The sequence below is a fragment of the Thermobia domestica genome, chromosome 7 (assembly GCF_964235325.1).
Source record: "Thermobia domestica chromosome 7, izTheDome1.hap1.1, whole genome shotgun sequence".
Lineage (NCBI taxonomy): Eukaryota > Metazoa > Arthropoda > Insecta > Zygentoma > Lepismatidae > Thermobia > Thermobia domestica.
In genome coordinates this window covers 257,053,228-257,076,181 of record NC_137460.1, presented here as the reverse complement: position 1 = coordinate 257,076,181, position 22,954 = coordinate 257,053,228, and the positions used below count along the sequence as shown (strand labels likewise).

Here is a 22,954-nt window from a genome sequence, read left to right as displayed (position 1 = left end):
AACAGTTGTTGACAGTGTATGAAGATGAATTATTTAAGCTCTGAAAGGAGGTTTACATACAGATCTAAAAGGTGAAATATGTTCAAAATTACCAAGAGGTGGACCTTATTACCTTCTGTACTGATTGCGCCATTGATCTCTCTTTAGGCTCTACCAATGTCCCTTTCGTTTGTTAGCTCAAGGTGAAAGTATAAACAAGCTTACAATTTTACACCGGGAGAATGTCTATGTATATATGTATGTGTGCGTCTGTCAGTGGTACTTTATTTATCGGTAAAAAATGGCTAAATCTGAGTTAAGTTTGGTGGGCAAGTAGTCCATGCTCTAAGGAACAAAGTCCGTTATATTTGATGGCCGAGCTCAGCCACGGACAGCCTCGACTCGGCTAGTATGTGGTATTTCATTTCTCTGTAAGTACTGGTCAGGTCTGAACGAAATTTGATTGAAAAATAGCTCATCGTCGAATAAATGAAGTTCACTATGTTTGCTGGCCAACCTCGGCCGAGGACAGGTTTGGCTCGAGAACAGACTTGTGTTCCAAGGCTTTGCATATCTGGTGCTTCTGGTACGGTTCATCTCGGCTCGTTTTTGATCTTAGCTTAGGTTAAGTTTCAATTCAACGAGCTTTTGGCAGCTTTCTAAAAATTGTTTCATGTGGCAGAACCTCTGTATTTTAATGACTTGTAACCCTATGCCCTTGTATATCGTATCACAGATAGCTCTTTCCTCCTAACCTATCAATTTCTTTCTTCCAGTGCTTACTTTGTGCTGGTGAGAGTTTTGGATGCTAATGAGAGCAACTATGATGACGAACTTAATGATGGTAATACCATACGTGCCGATGTGAAACAGAAGCTCATGTCGTTGGCTCGTGAGGAACATGCTTTCATTGTTGGTGAGATTGAGGTGAGATTTTACAAAATTACACATATCAACTAATATCAATATAATTTATTTAAGGACTCTAATATCTACGTATTAATATGCGAAAAAACTTCTCTCTGTATTGACTTAAAGCTAAGGAGTATCTAATTATTGAGGGTATAGTGTAGCTAGCCAAATATCTGTAACGCAGTTAATATGACATCCTGAGTGTTATGAGCAGTAAATGTCTAGGGATTAGTAGTAGAATAAATGTTCTAGACTTAATTGGGATGCGTTTGATATCGCCCCAAATTTGATATGACTATTCAACACCTATGAAAGTTTACTTAATAGTAGTCGTGCAAGATCTTAAATAATAGGATATACATATCCCAACATTGTAAATGTAATGTAGTATACTTACTATACTTCCACCATTGTTACTCCTGCGCTGGTCCAACCCCCTTCTTTACCCTCGCTGATCTGGGAGTACGTGGAGTTAATGCTATGTTCCAATTAAGCGCGTGTCCCTGAACTTCCATAGTATCTTACAGGTGAATATCTGATGCTTATTTGCGTGATGTGGCAGCCACTGAGTGTTTTCAATAGCACGAAATGATCAGCATCCAATGATAAAGGGGAACCGGTCAAAACCCCCACAGCCAAAACACCCACACTCAAGAAATGTCAAAACGCCCACACAAACGGTCATAACCCCCACACAAATGGACAAATCTCCCAAACACACGAACGGTCATAACCCCCACAGCCAAAACCCCCACACTGGTAATCGGTCATAACCTCCAACGGTCATAACTCCCACACAAATGGACAAAACTCCCACACAATTGGTCAAATCTCCCGCACTCTGAAATGAACCTGGTTGTATGTCTTCCCCTTGTACTTTTTAATAACATTTTTTATTCCACTTAAACCGATATTGCAACTATTCTTCTTGCACTGTTTTGTAATGACAGAAACACTAAAGTGGGCGTCGTAAAGAGCCGCAACAAAGACGTGCAATCACGATATTTTCAGAGTGTGGGGGATTTGTCCGATTGTGTGGGGGTTTTGTCCATTTGTGTGGGGGTTTTGTCGTTTTATGTGGAGATTGTGACCGTTGCTATGTGTGGGAGTTTTGTCCATTTGTGTGGGAATTTTGACCGATCGTGTGGGCGTTTTGACATTTCTTGAGTGCGGGGGTTTTGGCTGTGGGGGTTTTGACCGTTCGTGCGTTTGGGCGATTTGTCCATTTGTGTGGGGGTTATGACCGATCGTGTGGGCGTTTTGACATTTCTTGAGTGTGGGGGTTTTGGCTGTGGGGGTTTTGACCGTTCGTGCGTTTGGGGGATTTGTCCATTTGTGTGGGAGTTATGACCGATCGTGTGGGCGTTTTGACAATTTCTTGAGTGTGGGGGTTTTGGCTGTGGGGGTTTTGACCTAGACCCTGATAAAGAGAATTTTTTTACTTTAGACGGTAAAACTACGTGATTGGAGGATTCTTTATATAATGGCACAACTATAGTTGTATCTGCTGCGAGAAATCTGTCGTTGAACTTACTACACACTTTCTCTCCTAGCTTTCACCTTCCGAATTAAGTCTCAGTATTCCCCAAGATCTCTTGTTTTCCTGGATGTATATACTTCCTAAAGCTTCCGATTTGGAGATTATTGTTTAGTTCAGGCTTTGTATACTAAAGTCCTTAAGATGTCTTTTCTGTACAGGAATACTTTCTAGTTTTGGAGCGGTATCTATTTTATATTGTTTCTAGGTTCCTCCTTATACAATACCCAAAATAAGTTTACGAAACTATTCTTGAATTTTCAGTGCTTTGTAATTTTGTAATGGCAGCAACATAATATGTCGACAATAAAAACTGATAAAAACTTGAAATCGTAGGCCAGGACCATTGGGAGGTTTTCGATTAACATTAAGTAGAATGTTGTGCAGGATTGCCACCCGCACCAGAATTGCAGCTATATATATATATATATATATATATATATATATAAAGAGAGACAGAGAGAAAAAAATATTATGGTTACATAAAAGGAGCAAAGAAAAAGTTGAGTTGAGTTGATTTTGATTTAAAGTCCCTTTCAATAGCGAGGCTATATCAGACGTGGACCTACTGATTAACGTGGAATCCGGTGCAGCATACTTTTGAATTAGGTTGTAGGAACAAGCTATATATTTTCAATGTATATTACTGATTTTCGAACTTAGCATAAAATACAAAATGCATCAAAAGTGCGAGAACATAGCCAGCTTCTTTTTATGAATAAAGATACGATAAAATGGAAAGAGAAAAGTGTTTGAGAAGGGTTGATTGAAATGTAAAATATCGGAAATATCGGATCTTTTCAATCACACCGTTTGCTTTGGCTTCACGGTAGCAAGCCGCCCAGAAAAAATGTTAGATAAAAAAGGGACATTTTGTTTCAGGAGATCGCTCGAATAAAAACATAAAAACAGTGCTGCTGTTCAGCCGATTCGCGCGATTTGCTAGAACTGATTGTTAAAATATTTTGAGTTCGCATAACCGTTTGTTACACGCAGACATAGCCGTAAATTTTACCGTGTTATGCCCAGGAACAGTAAATTTTAGTCTAACGATCTCTGTTTTTAAGAATACTTACAGCTATAGGGTTAAACATATGATCTCTGAGAATAAGATATAAACGTTTATTTCTTAATCTCAAATGCCCAGGTATCAAGAGTGGGAACTGGGATGACATGAGTGTAGTGGTTATTCATATTTAAAACGCATATATACCATTTTCGACAATTGTCGAACCATTGCTGGTTTAAGGTCTTTCCAATACTCAATATATATATATATATATATATATATATATATATATATATATATATATATATATATATATATATATATATATATATATATATAAAGAGAGAGAGAGAAAGTAGATGGATAGGTAAATAAATAGATATGACTTTTTTATTAAACAAACACAAAGACAAGATAGACAAAAGCAAATTATATACTGGATACTGCAAGTGACAAGTAGAACATACATAGCATCCTTATGAGACGAAACTAGGCAGCACTCCGAATATCTTGGAAGCGAATTTTCGAAGATAGAAGGTTGTCAAACAGTATTGGAAAGACCTTAATCCAGCAATGGTTCGGCAATTGTGGATAATGGTTTGTATGCCTTTCAAATATGAATAATCCTCACCACTACACTGATGTCATCCCAGTTCTCATTCTTAATATGTGAGCGTTTGAGATTAAGAAATAAACGCTTAATCTTGTTTTGAGAGATCAATGTTTAACTCTATAGTTGTAAGTATTTCTAAAAACAAAGATCGTTAGACTAAAATTTGCCATATATATGACCGGTTGTTAATAAATTAGAATAACCACTGCGTAAAGACATGCAGAAATGGTAAAGGGAACGTGCAACAATGTAGTACAAATATCCGCTTCCCAACAGTCCTGTATTCCTGGATTCTGAGGTGGCATTTCTTCTTCTTTCATTCAATACAGAATGCCGTACTAGTGTAGAGACCAAATGACCAGTTTGATTGAAACAATAATAAATTTAGATTGAAAGCCAACAACTTTCCTCTTTTTAGATTTATTTTGTATTTTTACTTACAATTAAGTTGGCCTATGACCCTGGATTTTTAATAAACCTGCTGTCTACTGCATTCTTCTACTTTCTCTTTTATTTCTCCCACTAAAATTTCTAAGTCTGACTGCCAGCCGACTTTACTCTCCTCCTGCTTAGAAATTCGAAGAGAAACAGCGGTGACAGCACCACTCTATTTCTAGACATTTACCGAATCTGATCGATTATTACTTACAAGAAACGAGTTTCAACTGTGAAATGGAAAGAAATGTCTTTAGAACTCTATTTTCAAGAGAACACATGGGAATAAATACCTCTATAACTCTGTTTTCAATAGAAAACATTGGACAAAATACCTCTATAACTCTATTTTCAACAGAAAGCATTGGAGGCAATATTTCTAGAACTCGAATTTTGCAGATTATGGAGAGAGAAATATTTCCAGAAATCAATTTTCAACTAGCATTATAGAAAGACATACCTCGGAACTCTAACGGAGAATATACAAGGTTCTGTCAATAACTAGTCCTTCATTTATTATGTAGAGGTCGGCTAGTAAATTCATGGCTTAAGATATTAAATAAGAGAAAAGTTGCAATTAAAAATATTTCTAAATATAATTTCCCACGAATGATTTGCATTTCTCACATCGCGCATACAGTCTTTTAATATCGCCGAAAATATATTCATTTTCTTTGCTTTTAAAATGGGTTTCTACGCTTGGCTTCATTTCGTTCTCATCTCCAAATGTTCAGCGTCATAACTCCTCTTCTAGATTGGAACGACAAAAAAAAATCTCTCCAAGCCAGACTTGGGCTGTAAGGTAGGTGGTATATCTCTGTAAAGTCTGTATCTTTAACGACCTGCCTCAAAACTCGATCTGTGTGAACTGGTGCGTCATCCACATTTCTTACATTCCTTTGTAAGACTGCCTCACAAATCTTTGCCAATAAAGTTACGTAGTATTGACCATTCATCGTAGTTCCCATTGGCAGATAATCGATCAGCAAAACACTTTGCTGTACCGAAAACCATAAGCTTCAAATCCGACTTTTCCATTTTGAATTTCTTTGGCGCCCTTTCTACCTTTTTTATTCCACTGGATAGACTCCTTTTACACTCCAGATATTGTTGGTGAATTCAAGTGTTATCTATAGTCACGATACGATTGCAACTTTCGTCGAGTTTGTCTCCAGCTAATTCATAAAAATCTTTGTGCTTCAACAGTTATCGTACCTTGTAAAGCAGTGTGAGCATTTTCGGTACCCACCGCGCTAATTTTTTTAAGATTTAAATATCTTTTTCCAAAATTTAACCCACCCGTTCTTTACTAAAATGCAGCTCTTCTGCTATCTGTCACAATTTTATTTTTTGGTCGACAAGAATTATTTTGGCTAATTTTTCTCTCTTTCCTTCCGTGACCACCGCCACAAGACGCCCTAGATAGGGTTATCTTCACAGTTCATTTGCTCTGTTTGAATTAGACGTACCCAGTTGTTGACCATGGTATACGAAGGCCCAGAATCTTTGAATGTCGACGACATATCTTCGAAAATCTCTTTAGGTGATTTTCCTTTGCCCGTGAGATATTATATAAGGGTACGGTGCTCAAACTTACGAGAATTTTCCAGTTCTAGAGACATGGTCAGGTTTATCCATCCGCAGGTATTAACGAGATTTCTATTACCATGTATTTATATTACCAAAAACTCATGCAGTTAGTGATATCATTAAAGAGTATAAGAATCATCTGAATGTACCTGAAGAAGTATCTGAATGGCAATTTGACAGAAAGAAAAAGGGCCTCTTGAAGAAAGCTAGATATATGCGTCGACATGTTGGGTTAGTGACTGTAAGACTTTGGCAAGGAAAAGCGAAGGTAACAGAATGTTATGGATTAGGACTGGAGAGGATATTGACTTATTAAGGAAATGAAGTAAGAAAATTATGTACCAACTTAGCAATAAGTTGATGGTGATTTACATTCAGGATTAGGACTTATTTGTAAGGATTTTTATTATGAGTCTATTTTAGAATATTTATTGTCTGAACATTATCGATTACAACAGGAAGTGTAACATGTGTAAGAATTAATGTTAGAAGTATAAAAAATAAATTGCATAAAATAGAGACAATATTGCATAGATTCTCGCTAGTAGATTTTTTGGTAATTACTGCAACATGGGTAGATAAATTGAAAATATATTAGTTTACTATAGTAGATTATGTATCAGTATATGTGAATAGGGATAGGCTTGGAGCAGGTGTAGCAATATATATCCATAACTCATGGCAATTTAAAATAAAAAAATAAAAATTGAAAAAGAACACAGCATATTAGGGATTGAAGTAAAATATGATTGTAGAATGTATATACTCGTATAATGTCAATAACAAAATAGTCCACGATTGATGAAAGGTCTTGAAACAATATTGTCACTATATTATAATAAAAAATATTAACCGGAGATTTAAATGTTAATATAATTAATTATGTAGATACTTATAAAGCGCATTTACTTGAGTCAATAAGGCTTTTTGAGTTGTTACTATGCAATACAAAGTACTCTACTAGAGTTCGTAAAACAAATGGGTCACTTTAAGATCATATGTATTCTAACAATTGTGATTTACAACATGTTGTATGTACTATTGAAAATGATATTAGGGATCATAGGGTATTAGTAACAATTATTAAACTGTGGAAAACTGAGCTTAGAGGAAAACATTAAAACATAGAAGAGTGATTTTCTCATAAGAATGACCATAATAAAACTAAAATATATTTTGAAATGGAAAACTTTAATAATGAAGATGATAATGTAAACAAGCATTACAACAATTTTATTTCATTCTTAAATAATGGAATAAAAAAACTCAACTTCGGTTAAAAAGAAAATAATCTTAAACACTAAACCCTATACATCAGTATCTCCTTGGGTCCATAAAGAATTATTTGAATTAACCAATAGACGAGATATCCTCGTTTCAAAAACCACGAGATATCCTAGTCATGAAATATTAAAACTTAATATATATCTGTTTTACAAATAAAGTAACAGGAGAAAAGAGAAAACTCAAAAGCATGTATTATCAAAAAACATTAATAAATTCGCTAGATAATCCTAAAAAGTTTTGGAAAACCGTGAATGAAGTAATAACAAATACTAACGATTTCCCTAGCAAACAAAATTTTACAATAAAAAAATTGAAGATAAAATAGTTCTTCGGAACACGTATCAGGTATTTTTAATGATTTCTTTGTCACTATTGGTTCAAATCTTCCTAACAATATTAACGATTCAAGTCCTAACATATATATGAACGAGCCAGTTAATAACAATTCATTTTTCCTAAGCCCAGTCACAGCCTACGAAATTCAGAAGGTAATAAGAATGTTGAAACCGAAATACTGTATAGTGCAGCTAAACACAAAATTAACAATAAATTTCTCATTAGTTACCAGGATCAGTTAAGAATATGCATTGTTAATCTTGTAAATATTTCTTTTACTTCGGAAACAATGCCCCCTAATTGAAAAATAGACAAAGTACTTCCAGTTCATAAAAACGGAAATGTTGAGGAACTAAATAACCATAGACCTATTTCAATTTTGCCTGTGCTCTCAAAAATAATTGAAAATATTGTAACTTTAGATTAGGTTACCTAAAATCTCTCAATTTCTTTTACAAACATCAGTATGGACTCATGGAATCTTCCTCAACACAATCAGCAGTTTCTGACATTAATGTTAAGATAGAAGAGGCCTTAGATAAAGGAGAGGTATCAGCAGGATTATTTATTGATCTTCGCAAAGCCTTTGATACAGTTACCCATGACATTCTGCTTAACAAACTTAGTAATATAGGAATTAGATGACTTGCAAGAGTTATTTAAACGGACGAAAGCAATACGTTGAGTTAAATAGCTTCACAAGTACAGAACAGACAATTATATGTGTGGTGCCACAAGGATCCTGTTTGAGGCCCCTCCAACTTTTAATACATGTAAATGATGTGGGAAACATCAAACTAAATGATACTTTAGTATTACTCGCTGACGATATGTATATATCATACACAGAGGAAAATAAAAATACATTAGAAAATATAATACAACAAAATTGGTTAAATTGCAATAAACTTTCACTAAATGTAGAAAAACCTGTATATATAGGTTTCCGTAAGAAAACAGACATCCAAATAGACCATAATATAAATAGTTATTTGCATAGTCAACAAATAAGAAGAGTTACTGAAAATAAATACCTACGAATAATAATTAACCAGCATCTTGAATGAGGCCATACATAGCATTTTTTGTAAAATAAATGTTACCAATGTATTGCCCCTTAAAGTGAGCCTAAGGCTCCTCGGGGCCTGGAGTCTGATATAAATAAATAAAAATCATTGGAAAGTACCTTAGGCAACCAAATTATCAGCCGTTCATTGTAGCTTATCAAAACTAGCATTTACTTATGAATCGGATCAACGTTTAGTAAAAGTTCTGTTAAATATACGTCTGTTCTAAATGTGAATTAGGAATTTTTGTCGAACATTTTACTAGATCCAAAACTAAAATGTAATGATCCATAGTTCGGGAATTAACACCATACAGACATTAACATTACAAAATTCGATACTTTCGTTGTTGACGTTTACAGGAAAAAAGAAATGAAAAATCAAATGGAATACGATTAGAACAACATCATCCGCAATCAAAAACTTAAATTGTACACCATTACTATCTCTGCACTAGATTTAGGAAGTTCGTAAATATTTATCTTCTTAAGCATTGTTGGTACTGCCCGGTTTCCCTACGATATGTTGTATCTACTTTCTATTGTTTCTTTTGTTTAGCCTGGACTATCGACAAAGGTATTCACAATCGGGGCCAATAATTCCATAAACGGTCTGCATGGGAGCTACCACAATTACCCACTCAAAGAAGGCTACCATTATGAAGCCATTGTTATTCTTATCAATGAATATGAAGGTGAAATCAAAGCAAGTAATAAATATGTCACCAAGAAAGTGTTGATAGGAAATCAGCCACTCACTGGAAGCACGACAGACTCATCCTTCATAGGAATTTCAATTGGCGTTATCACTGTCATTTGTTTAATTATTATTGTTTTGGTGCTGTCGTACAGGTAAGTAAGTCCTAAAATATTTGTGTGTGTGTGATGCTGAGAATGGGAAGAAATGCATCTCTAGAAGAATGTTTAGTTTTGTCGACATATTTATTTATTTCAAGCATAACAAGATAGTGTTTTTTTTTTTTTTTTGTAATTGTGAAACTACGTAGATTTCCAAACTATGAGAATTGAACACTTCTACGAAAATAAGTAGATAAATAATTTCCAGATGCAGTAGTTGAATACATTGAGTCCGAGATTGAACCTGTTCTTAGAATACTATCACCGTATTGCAAATAATAAATGGCTATCACTTACAATTGATACTAAATAAAAATCACTGTAAGAACCAGAAGGTTTAGTTTTTAATATTTCGGTTTTAGTATAAGAACAAAAGCTGTGCCGAAATCTATTCGTTGGATTTTTAACAAGAGAGAGAAGCTTTCACACCACTTAAGGGTTTAGTATGCAGATAAGGGTGGCGCTCGTAATTTATCGTTGGGAAATTGAATCGACTAAGAAAAGTTATTCTATGTATTTGGTCTAGGAATTAATTCGTGCGGTTCGTACGCACACATTGAAGTTGTAGTACAAACACAAAATACATAAATACCTTAAGAAAAATATTGTCCATCGCTAGCCACCACTTTTGCCCATCTGTCAGGCAATGTACGGATTCCGTGGCGAAAGAAGTCCTCATCCTTGGAAGCGATCCAGTCAGAGACCCATGTTTCGATATCTTCTGAAGAAGTAAACCGCTGTCCAATCAAATCGTTGTTCATGCAATCGAACAAGTAGTAGTCTGAAGGAGCAACGTCTGGTGAATACGGCGGGTGGGGTAAAACTTCCCATCCAACATTTTCTAAATAGGTTTTGACCGGTTTTGCGACATGTGGGCGAGCGTTATCATATTGAACAATAAGTTTATCATGTCTGTTCTCCCATTCTGGTCGTGTTCTGGCCAGAGCTTGCTTCAAACGCATTAATTGTCGTCGATAACGTTCTCCATTCATAGTTTCACCCGGTTGCAGCAGCTCATAGTACACCACACCTTTCATATCCCACCATATGCACAGCATAACCTTTGCACAGTGAATATCTCGTTTTAGTTGTGATGGACCTGGTTCACCTGGTTTCACCCAGGCCTTTTTTCGTTTAGGGTTCTCGTAATGGATCCACTTCTCATCACCCGTAATAATTCGATACAGAAACCCCTTTCTGCTCTGTCGTTGAAGCAGCAATTCGCAAATGGTTTTTCGTCTTTCAACGTCTCTGTCTTTCAATTCATGTGGAACCCAATGTGACATCTTTTGAATCATTCCCATGGCTTTCAAGCGTTTGGAGACTGTTGTTTGATCAACGCCTAATGCTGCTGCAAGTTGTTCCTGCGTTTGACACGAATCCTGCTCGAGCAATGCTGTCAATTCTTCGTCTTGAAATTTTTTTGGCTGTCCAGCTCGCTCTTGGTCTGCCAAGCCGAAATCACCACTTCTAAACCGTGCAAACCACTTCTGACACGTTCGCTCAGCTAGAGCATGGTCACCATACACTTCCACCAAAATACGATGACTTTCAGTCGCACTTTTCTGCATGTTAAAGTAATGCAGTAGGACACCCCGCAAAAACACTTTATCAGGCACAAATTGCGCCATGTTCACTTAACTACAAACTGGTGTTGTTGACGCTTTAATCCACTGCCCTATACTACGAACGATACGCGATGACAGGGGTTTGCAACACATGTGTGGATACACGGAACTGTGGGACGCTCCGTTCGTTGCGCCATCTCTTGTCCAACCGCACGAATTAATTCCTAGACCAAATATATATTTATTACCGTTTACATCGGATGACTAACGTTAAAAGCTGAAACTGCTATTTGTACCACTTCTGGTGTGAATAGAAGGTTAAGAGAGGAGACGAATCGTAATCTTGGGATATTAAATGGATTACAATGTGCATACTCAATCATCACTTTACTGATAGAGAGTGACTATGAATTCACAAAAATTGACAATAGCCTTGTCTCGGTATTCTAAACATTCTTAAGATAGTTTTTTGGAAACAAACTTTCGTATCCGCTGATTTATGTTGTATTTCACAGTTTATGAGAAGTAATAAAACAAGATGAAATGGACGAAAAGCAACAAGAAAGATAAATGATGTGAAATAATATAGAGTATATTATTCATATTTCTTATAATAATTTTTTTTTGAAGATCATAGCTCTCTCATTGCGCTCTCATGGCTCATAACCAAATTTAATGATTAGTACTTCATTCTCTTAACAATAAACAGTCTTTCAACTGGATAGCCGCACATGTACGTATGACGTATGAGAAAAAAGTAATTTGGGGGAAATCGGGAAATTTCTCAGGAAAAAATAAATTATTGAAGTTTGGAGATCCATAGAGCGATCGCAGGTAAGAGTGCACAATCACATTGTATAATGAAAAATACATTTATTTATTGGTAATGTTTTTGATAAATAAGATTTTCATATCTTAAATATAGTAACGTGGGAAAAATATTTCCCAATCCTATTTGAAATTAGAAAATACAATATCTACGTATATATCAATAGGGAACATTAGGATGTAGAACTCCTTGAGCGGGTACAATCCATCCAAACTTTATGAATCGTACACTATTCTCTTCAGAATGATGCAATCTTTGAAACGAAATATTGATTAGGTCCCAATAATGTATAGAAAAGAAAAAATTGGGAAAAGCGCATATTTCTCTGAAAAAATCATTTTTTTAGATTTTTGGATCCTCTTAGAGTGGCCCCAGGAGAAAGTACGCAACCCTAACATACCACAAAAAATATCCCGGAGTATTATTAACGCTTCCTTTAAACACCACTCCGATATCTCACTTAGTGACGTCGTAAAAAAATATTTCCCAATCCTGTTTCAAGTAAAACATAACTGGAAATTATGATATAAAATTTTTGGACAGAATTCTAACCATCCAAATTTTGTGGTCAGTACGTCATTCTCGTTACATTGACGGAATGCTTCAAATGCAACATTGTCCATGAACCCTTGGCGTACGAAAAAAAAAGAGTAGTTTATGCCCTTAGATTAATTGAGAGGTAAATTTTATGGGGTTACTCAAGACATTTAAGAAGTTCATTATTTTCATTTGTATCTTATCTAATAATTGTCCGATTTAGGTGTTCTTATAGCGACTGCAGGTAAAGGTACGCAACTCTAACATACCAGACAAAATAGCGGGAGTATTAATAATGCTTTGTGCAAACACCATTTCGATATCTTATTTAGTGAGGTCGTGAAAAAAAATCGAAAACTCTTGTTAAGAGGATACATTTCTGTTCTTATACATTCAATTCTATAACTTATGAGTTCTGCACATTTTTCAAAATCAGATTGTTTCGCATTACTCACAAATTTCATTGATAACTAACTTTTTTATTTTTTCTTAATATCTCCTTCCAGCCATGGGGTTCCAAAGGTGTAAAGAAAGACTTATTTTTACAAATAGCAATGATTTTAATTATTTTTTGAAGAAATACTACGTTAATATAATAAATATTTACAAACAACTACAACATTAACTTCTTCTGTACAGTCCTCATGATTCTTGATCATCTTCCAACCTTCTATTGTATTTATTGTTGCATTGTCCATCACCAGTATATTTTGTAAAAAGCAGCGTGCATGGAATTTCTGCTTTTGAACAGGTGCATCGTGCAATACATCCGGAGCAACACATTTGACGAATTCTCTACAGGCTTCCATAATAGTGGGATGAAAATACCAGACTAGTGTCCACTTCCCATGAACAATGGGCCATCTCTATCTTTCTCACTCTGGAATATTGTCCTGTGTGCATACACGACCACAAAGTGCACCTCTCTGGTATGCAGAACGAAGGCAATGTTGCCTTAGTGCATCTTTTGTTGGAAAAATACTTTGTAGGGTACAGCTTTTTGAAGTAGATGATGTAGAGCTTTTCTCTATGGCTTTCATTGTAAGTCAAATCAGAAAACTTGGATTTGGACAATTTTTCGAACATGAGAATACTAGTACCCCATCTTCAATTTCATAAAATGCTGTTCTGCGACCACGTCGGAGATCTCAGCTACTTAAAATCTTGGAAGAAGCTATTGACACGTCAGGATTCGAAGGATTTTATGATACACTCACTTATGATCAGGCAGCACAAGTATATCCTCCTCCATTCAAAACGTCACAAACGGTTAAAGAATACTGTGATATGGAATTAAAAAACAGAATTTTTAATGATTCTGAGAGATTCCGTGCAAACAGAATACATATTTCGTAGGTCACGTACTCGAAAATTTGCCTAAGAAGCATGCGAGAGATAAGAGAGGCGTTAAGTTTCGTCACCGAGTAGCAGAAGGAAATATGCTACCAAAATTTTGGAATGATTTCAACTGTTGTGAACAGAATAAGACATAGTTCTTCAGGTTACTTGGGAAACATACACTTTTAAATGTACCGTGTCCTGCGAAAGCGAACTAAGCGCCACTTTCATACTTTTGAGAAAATTACGTTTAAAGGTTGATGTCCAGCATTAGTGTAGCCGTAATCAAAAGTGAAATTATGTTTTTTTTCTTGGAAAGGTGTTGATTTTCCTCTCTTTTCGATTGCGCAAAACGTTTTAATGCTTATCAGGAACCAATCGTCGCATTTACGTGGATTTTCAAAATTTGGCGCTTAGTTCACTTTTGCATAACACGGTACAAATATTCGTTGGGATCATATCAATACTGAGATTGACGGCATTATTTGTTAATCTCTGCCGGCTGAAACTTCAATTGCTGGAGTACAATGCAGGCAAAAGAAGGAAGCTGACGGAAGAATTCCAATCCACGCTAAAAACAGTGTTAGGCATGGAGCCAAAAGTTGTGATTTCCACAGAAGACACTGATGTAGTTGTTTTGCGGGCCGCGGTGGCTCAGTGGTAGTCCGTTCAACTCTGGTGCTTGGGGTCCCGGGTTCGATTCCAGCCCTCGCCAAATGAACTTTGTGGTGGACAAACACCGTGTGCGTGGATTTCCTTGGGGTTCTTCCGTTTCCTCCCACTTTCTTCATTCCACCATTTCCTTCACTGTTCACTATCATCCTCTTCTTTAGCCTAACCGGCATAACCGTCGGACGTAAAACTCAAAGATTTCATTTCATTTTTGTACTTGTTTTGTCGATATCTATTTTTCACACTTTTAGAACTGCTGGACATCAGGACATGTCGATTGCCTTTGACTTGGCAAATGTCAGAGATTCAAGAGCAGTAATGATATGTTTGAAACTTTTGTGTGAACACGAAGCTCTTGCATTGAGGGGTTTTCATGCATTTACTAGAACAGATCTAGCGTCCTCGTTTGCAATGGAAGGCAAACAGATTGCCCGGAAAGTGTGGAAATCATAACTGAAACTACTGAAGCCTTCTAAACGATCTCTCTACCATGGCTGTCTATTTCTGACGAGCTTTTTCTGGAGAAATTCACTCTTTCACTGTAATAGAAAGACACAGATTTCTCAATCAATCATCTTATAAGTTTTCTGTCTACTTTAAAATGTCACAGTCTACAAAGGCTTCCCCCAATATAAGAGACACTGAGACAATATTGCCTTCGTTCAGCATACCAGAGAGGTGAAATTTGGGGCCGTGCAATCTCAGCGAAGAACAATATTCCAAAACCAGAAGGATGGAGATGACCATTGTTTGCACAAAATGTTAACAATACTCTGGGATATTTTTGTGGTATGTTTGGATTACGTGTTTTCACCTGGGGCTACTGTAAGAGAATTCAAATGCCTGAAGAAAGGAATTTTTCGAAGAAATATTCGCTTTTCCCAAAATGTCCCTTTCCTGAACTTTATTGGACATAAAAAATGTTGCATTTGAAAGATTGCATCATTCTGAAGAGAATAGCGTACTTATCATAAAAGTTACATGAATTATACCCGCTCAAGAAATTTTATATTATAATGTTTCCTAATAATACATACATACGTGTATTTTCTAATTTCAAGTAGGATTGTGAAATATTTTCCCCACGTCACTATATGTAAGATATCAAAATCATTGTGTACTAAACCAAGGGTCAGTTTATAGATCTCCAAACTTAAAAAAAAAAAAAACTTTTTCTTTAGAAATTTCCCGATTTTTCCCCAATTTTCCTTTTCTCATACGTCATACGTACATGTAGGACTATGTAGTTAAAAGACTGTTTATTGTTAAGAGAATGCAGTACTAATCATTAAATTCTGATGAGTAGTGTTGAAGCAATAGCTATTTGAAAAGGCAATGCCGTGGCTCATGGCGGTCACCTTGAATGACCACTATTTTGGTGTTCTACACGGATTTCAAAATGAATCTTCGGCTCCAATATTACACTTTTACATAAACTATTACCACAGAAAGTGTCACATTCGAATCAAAAAGTTCAGTGCTTTTGGATGTACGCAATGTACTATTAGTTTCAGTTAAAATTTACAAAATTTCTTTTAGGTGACAAGAGATCCAAGAAGGTCGTAATACAAAACATTTAATCATATATTATAGCGGAATGTTGTGTAATGACTTGAATATCTTTCTATGTTGATAAACCCTATTCACTGTGTTCGTATAATAACTTAGTCCTTATACTCTAAATCATATAACACTAAAGGAGTGTTTCAGATATAAGACTTGGGTGAACTAGTGTTGTCCATGAGACACGAGAAAGTTATCCTTTCTCTGGGATTTTCATGAGAAAACAAGATGAGAATTGGCGTGTTTTCTTGTATTATGATCAATTGGAAAATGGTCTTGCCGTCTCGACTAAAGTCTTGATGTGATGTGATTTTAGTTTAGCGTCCCGTTCAGCAGCGAGGCTATATGAGACGTGGACCTACTGATTAACGTGGAAACCGAACCACATGAGCTCCCGCCGGGAATCGAACCCGGGTCTCTCACGCCAAAAGCGCGCACGCTAACCGCTTAGCCACGAAGGAGCTCGACTAAAGTCTTGTGGGAACACTAGTTATGGTACTCACCTTCAGCGAGAGGTATAAAACCCTGATTAGATTCTCAGCGGGAACTCATGTATTTAGGATTCAGTTAAGACGTCCATGTCTCATGTGGTCATGGTGACGAAAGGAACTCTAGAGACCAATTCAACAACCCAACCAACCTGTGAATTCTATCAATTGAATCTAAAGTCACATTTTATGCTACTTACTTTACTAATTAGGGTGGTAAACCGTTTTATCATAAATCCAAATGTTAATTTATTAGAATATGTGTTTGTATTCAACTTGATAATTCCTTATTAATTGCAGATAATACTGAACATTTCTTTGCAGGTACAAAAAATCACACCGCAGGTCCCAGATATCTGATGAAGTGCACTTAACTGATGATCTGACGATGTCTGCTTTGAAATCAAAGTCTTTAGGTAAGCGACTGAAACAACGTATGATAACCAAGTTTTTTTTAAAAAAATTGTGTGAAGGGTTTCCGTGTCTGAATTACATGGGAAATATTTTTCTTTAATAAGTTTAAAAATCAGATATAAGGACAAACCACATCTAAATGATTTGTTCTTACCTGTAAAGCATAAATACCTTATTATTTTATACCTGATTCTTTATGTTTACTGTTGAGCATAGCGGCGTTATAATCAGTAAGGTATCTGCTTATCAACGAACCAGTTTTGACCTTCTCTTCGCGCCTAGTTCTCTCTCCCCAGCTCAAGTGGACCTCAGAGGGTTTATCTTCCTGTGCTAAATTTAGACCTTGAGATCTAAGGGCTGAAATGAATGATATGACTTTGGCACAGACGTAGCTTTGTCGAGATTATATGCAGGCAGGCCTTAGTATCACACCGCCATGGGCTACACTATATGCTTTTCAAGGGGAACATACATCTTACTTAGTGAAGGAATATGAGAAAAGAACGAAAAATACGTTTCCAAAACAAAAAAGGATAAAATACAATCAATAAGTAATTTTATGGAGTAACACATACAAACAATATGAAGACATAAAATAACTTTGTCAAAGAAATTGAGAAATATTTTATTAAAAGAAATTTGTCTACGTAGTAATTCAAGGGTTTAAGTATCATTACTAACTTGTATTGTGAAAATGATGAGAACACAAATAACTTTGTGTAAAATAATGAGTAATAACCCCATCAAGAGAATCACTAAGAGAACACTGCAGAGCATAAACAGTCAAAATAATCGCCAAATAGTAGTGTGAGAAACAAGAGAAAGTTTAAAATGAATGCTTTTAATGCAGAGTGATATGTACAATAGCTATGTGGGGAATGGTTTCTTGGTCATTTTATGCAGGTCGGAGCATAAACCATACTCTCTTACTCATCAGCAATTTATTCGTACTTCGAATCTTATCCAGCAAATATTCTACAGGAAAAGATAATTTCGTATAAAGATGTTTAATCATTCTATTGACATATGACTTATTCGATTTTTATATTTTACAAATGGCAAGCAACTCCAGAAGATTTACAATAAAATCACTGGTATAGAACCGTTTGTTATGGCGTAAGTTAAGCTTTCATTATATGACTTAATTTTTCTTTGCCTGTCTAATAGTAAATCAGTCTGCATATGTTATATTGCAATAGCTATGTGTTATTATATGCTATTTTGTTACTATTATTATTAAATAAAAACAAATTTGGTGTTATTTAGCTGAAAATATGTAACATAGGAACGTTTAGGTAACATGAAAATGGACGAGGAGCGCTAATATTACAACTTTACGTAACAAAAAGTCCTTCTTCACATAAATGTGGATGTGAACATTATTAAGGTCCCACAATCCAAGATTCCGAAACCTAAAATATCTAATAATGCAATGTTGCACTATGTCAAATAGTTCTGATACGGGATAACACCTCTGCCTTCAGTTTCGCATAAAAACTTATTGGCAGAAGTTCAAAATGAAGAACGAGTAGAAAAGCCAGAAGATGCGGAAAGTTACAAACCAAGAATTAAAAATATCTCAAATCGAATTAAGACTTAAGTCTAACCTAGGTCTATTTCTATCCGCTCCCTACTAGCTAACTAATTCTGGTAATCATTAGTGGAAATCAAACGAGTACAGTCACTACAGAGTGGCCAGCAGAAAAATTGAAATAGAGAAACAACTGTCTGACAACCAAAGTTAATAGTACGAAATAAAAAAAACATAGCCCAAGAAGCCACAAAAACAATATTTTTGTCTAAACCCAGAATTTGAGGTGAGTGTTTTTCTTTACCTAACATGTATTTCTGTCTTCAATTAACATCTCTGAAGACGTTAATACAGGCCCTCTCACATTAAATGATGTTACTTTCGTTAGAAACATCAAAGGGCTGGGTATCATCTTTCCTGATATGATACTGAATATCTAATTTATGTAAGGAGAGTTTCAATTTGATTAAAGTTATCTTCTCTTTTATATTCAAATTATATTTATTATTTTGTGTAGTTTTACTACTCATGACAAAATTCACTCTATTAAATGAATGAAATTTTATTGCATTCAAATAACTATTATAATTTTGGTTTGCGACGATTATTCTCTTGCGATTATGGAAATTGTAGTTAAGCCAGACTAAACTACATCTAACAAGTGTCTGTTCAAAAGATACAGAAAATTAACGATAAACAGAGGTTATGTCCGATCTATGTTTATGATTTCAAACATCAGCTCTCTTGAAAAAGAAATGTCGTCACCATGGACGGTACTATGTTGATAGTCCTATATCTTGGCAATATCCCAACAGCAATTTTCCCACTGTAGGAGTCTAGCACGAATAATACATATTTGTATTCGTAACCACTTCATTTGATAGGCTTTCAAAAGTCCTTCAGCGGTACAGGGTCTCCTGTAAGATAAGACTTGTGTCAATGAACAAAGGCGTAATGAGCCTTCCGTTAGACATCAGGTGACTTGACTGGAATGTATGTAAACGGAAAGGCACTGGTGCCAACTTTCTTTCTGCTATGTGTTGGAGTAAAACGTGAATTGGGTAAGAAATATGATATGATATCTTGTCTGCATTCATTCACACATGATTCTGATTTCTACCGTAATGTATGAGAATGTGGAATCGACAAACGAGTGGTAGTATGTTACAATGAAAATATTCTGATCTAATCTTCGTATTATTGGCAACAGATGTAGGAAGAGTATCCATTATACTATCCAGTAATAACCATGAACTCTGTGGCAGAACTTAGTGAATCTTACATCAGTGAATCATCTTCGAAAGTCACTTACAGCTTTTAGTCCATAACAAAGTACATGTATTTTGTGCTAGTTATCTAGATAAACCATTCTAACAACAAATTTCCAGTTTTCACCTAACATTACTGCTCCCAAAGTTTTCAATAGTTAGTGCGACGCTCCTGAATGTGTTTTTGCAATAGCTTATGGGTACGCACATTGCATCGCTTTTCTAAACCCAAATTTGCGATGAATTATGATCAATGTTTTCATTAATGTTTGTAGTCGGTTCATGATTCTTTTTTGTGGAAGATTTTCGTCCGTCACAGGAGCCCTGATTTCCTGAAATGCAAGCGGTGTGTGCCTTCAGGCAGACAGGGGTTGGTCTGTTTCTGTCCCACACAATCATTCTTCATCACATGTTCGTGTATCAGTGAAATACCATTTCGGACACAATAAATCCAAGCTTATTTCACAACATTTAATGGTACTCTAAGTAAGTTTACATCGGAAAGTATTGTTATATAATCATCCCAAAATGACACGAGTTTCTGTGGCATTCTTTATGATATTAAATTGCTATACTTGTCATGTATATTCAATATTTCAAGGTACTCCACGGCTGGCAGTTTTTTCTCTTTTCGCTTGGTGGTGCTTCCCCAGGAGTGCAAAGTCGTCATTGTAGATAGGAAACAGTCTTGTAGTTTGCTCTCACAGCTAGTTTATATAAAAATAAGGCGGGTTTGTTAGGTCGTGGCTCACCCTAACTAAGTTAAAATTTGTTACTGTAATTTGATTAAAGGTGTTCCATTGGGCTGGAGGTAGATTGATGTTCTTAGAAAATAATATGTACGCTGTATGCAACATGGCCTTTTTGAAATGATATGCATGATGTAATCTGAAGACATTCAACTCTTGTGACGACTTTGTAGTTCTTTCCTCTCGTTCCAATAATATGAATGTTTATAACCTTACTACTTAAATTCAGTTACATAGTCTTTCAAGGAGGTATAGACATAAATAAGATTAATCAGTGCATGACTTTTGCAGACGGTAATTCTTTTAACGTACAGTTAGTTATTTTTGGTTATGTTTCTAAACTCTTAAACAATTGTAACGGATTCTACCTGAAATTTTGACTATAGTGGAAGGCGCAATCCCAAAAAAATTGATTTCATGCACAGTTATCACTTGAAGTGATACATTTTACCATTTTTATAATAAATAAGACTTGCACTAAAACTTGGTTACTTTGGTTAACAGTTTTTATTAGTGACAACAAACTGACATTTCTTTACTAGTCATGTATTTGAGACGCTATTGCCAGTTCAGTAATAATGGCAGTCTTTCAAGCATTTTGCTGTAAACCCGAAGTTATCAGTTTTACAAGAACAATAACACCCTCTCAGAACTGCTGAAGATTCACGCAACAGTACTCTGTCCACAGAAATTGCGAATGTGGGGTTATAATGAATTTGAAAGTAATAAACACAACATCCATTTTTTCCGATCACATACACTAATTTTAAAAATGGAAAAGATTAAAATATAAAATGAAATTGTTTTATATTTCTAGAACCAGACATATTGCCGGCGTTAGATCCAAAATTGACCCAGGGTGAAGCTGAAATGTCTGCATCTGAAGATGAAAATGGCCAAATGAATTATTCAGTTTCTCAGAAACTTAGCCAGAAAGTAAACATAAGCCAATTGGAGGAATATGTGGAAAGAAGTCTCAGATCTGGGGAACTTCAACGCCAATATGCGGTGAGTTTTACTATTAATTATGCACTAATATTGTTTTGATATCGTACATCTTTCAACATGTAACACTGGGATAAAACGAAAAGGAACCTCATATCAGAGAGCATAGAGAATGTGTTATTTTGGAAAGTACCTAAAACCCAGTTTCATTGTAATGAAGCAGTTGGTTTGATGGGTTCTAGTTTGGCGTCCTTTGCAGGATCAAAGTTTCAGTCTACGTAATGAGGCATTCAAGCTACACTAAGCTCTCATCGGAAATAGAACCGTAATCACTCGCCCGAAGAAGATGCATACACTAATCGTAAGTTCGAATGTGATGAAATTGGATGTTCATTCAATCCTACTGGTGTCTGAAGAAAAGTTTGAATTGTTAAAATTAACCATAAATTATGCTGACGGATGGTTGTGTTGTATAAACGTACTTGATGTTTCTTCTTTCGTTCGCAGATGTATTGTTACAGGTCAATACAGAGTTCATTCGTACTAAGCGTTTAGCGTAAGCGTATTTGCTTTAGGTTACCAGGTTTCGACTCCTGGCGGGAGCTCATGTGATTAGGATTGCACCCTGAGCTGTAGGTCCACTTCTCATACAGTCTTGCTCCTAAAAGAACAATAATTTCAAAATCATTAATCATGTTAGCTAAATAAATAAGTGAGGACAAAAATTTGCAGAGACTACTGATTTGTAAGAGTCTTCTGAACTTCACTTTTTCACGGCAAACTCTAGAGTTTTCGTGTGCTCAGAAGTAAATTCAATTTTTAAATCTGTATCTCGTGCAACATGTGCCACCGCTTCTCTGACCTGCATATGAGTCCGATATAAGGTCTATCGAACATATATTGGATACAACTTCTGGTTCATATTAACCCTTCATCGTTCCATATCGATTAGTTTCCGACTTATAAGCAAACAGTATGACACGAGATTTGTTGAGACAACGCCCTATGCCTGTTTAATATGATGTCATGTCGTTTAGAGTCTTTGATTGCAATACGTGGGAGCTTCACGACAACAGATTTATTAAAACTATTGGTTACGTATGTTTTGGGAGTTTTAATTATTTCTATATGGTGTAATCTCCACAACATACATTTGTGAGAAAATTTGAGTGGAAGTCTATCGGATCCGATACGCCAAGGTCTCTCACACTTTTTGAGATTTGATAATTTATTGAGGAATTCGAATATAGAAATTACCTTTATGTATAGTCAGTGCCAGATTTATGTAGAAGCTAAACAAGCTATAGCTTAGAGCCCCACGCTCTGGAGGCTCCCCAAAAATTTAAAGAAACAAACTGGCTGTAATGTAATTTCCAAATAATGAACAAAAGTAAATAGATAAAAGGCGTATACGACAACGGTATTTTGTA

At 35.6% G+C, this 22,954-nt stretch overlaps 1 protein-coding gene across 1 annotated transcript in view; it reads left to right on the top strand.

Annotated features, from left to right (window-relative positions):
• The window catches only part of LOC145690849 (uncharacterized), a 269,031-nt gene that overhangs the window by 230,228 nt on the left and 15,849 nt on the right, over positions 1-22,954 (top strand). The window contains exons 25-28 of the mRNA XM_081766211.1: positions 756-906; positions 9,324-9,616; positions 16,942-17,033; positions 21,397-21,587. Of these exons, the coding sequence (XP_081622337.1) occupies positions 756-906; positions 9,324-9,616; positions 16,942-17,033; positions 21,397-21,587 (727 nt within the window). The remainder of the gene's footprint in view (positions 1-755; positions 907-9,323; positions 9,617-16,941; positions 17,034-21,396; positions 21,588-22,954) is intronic.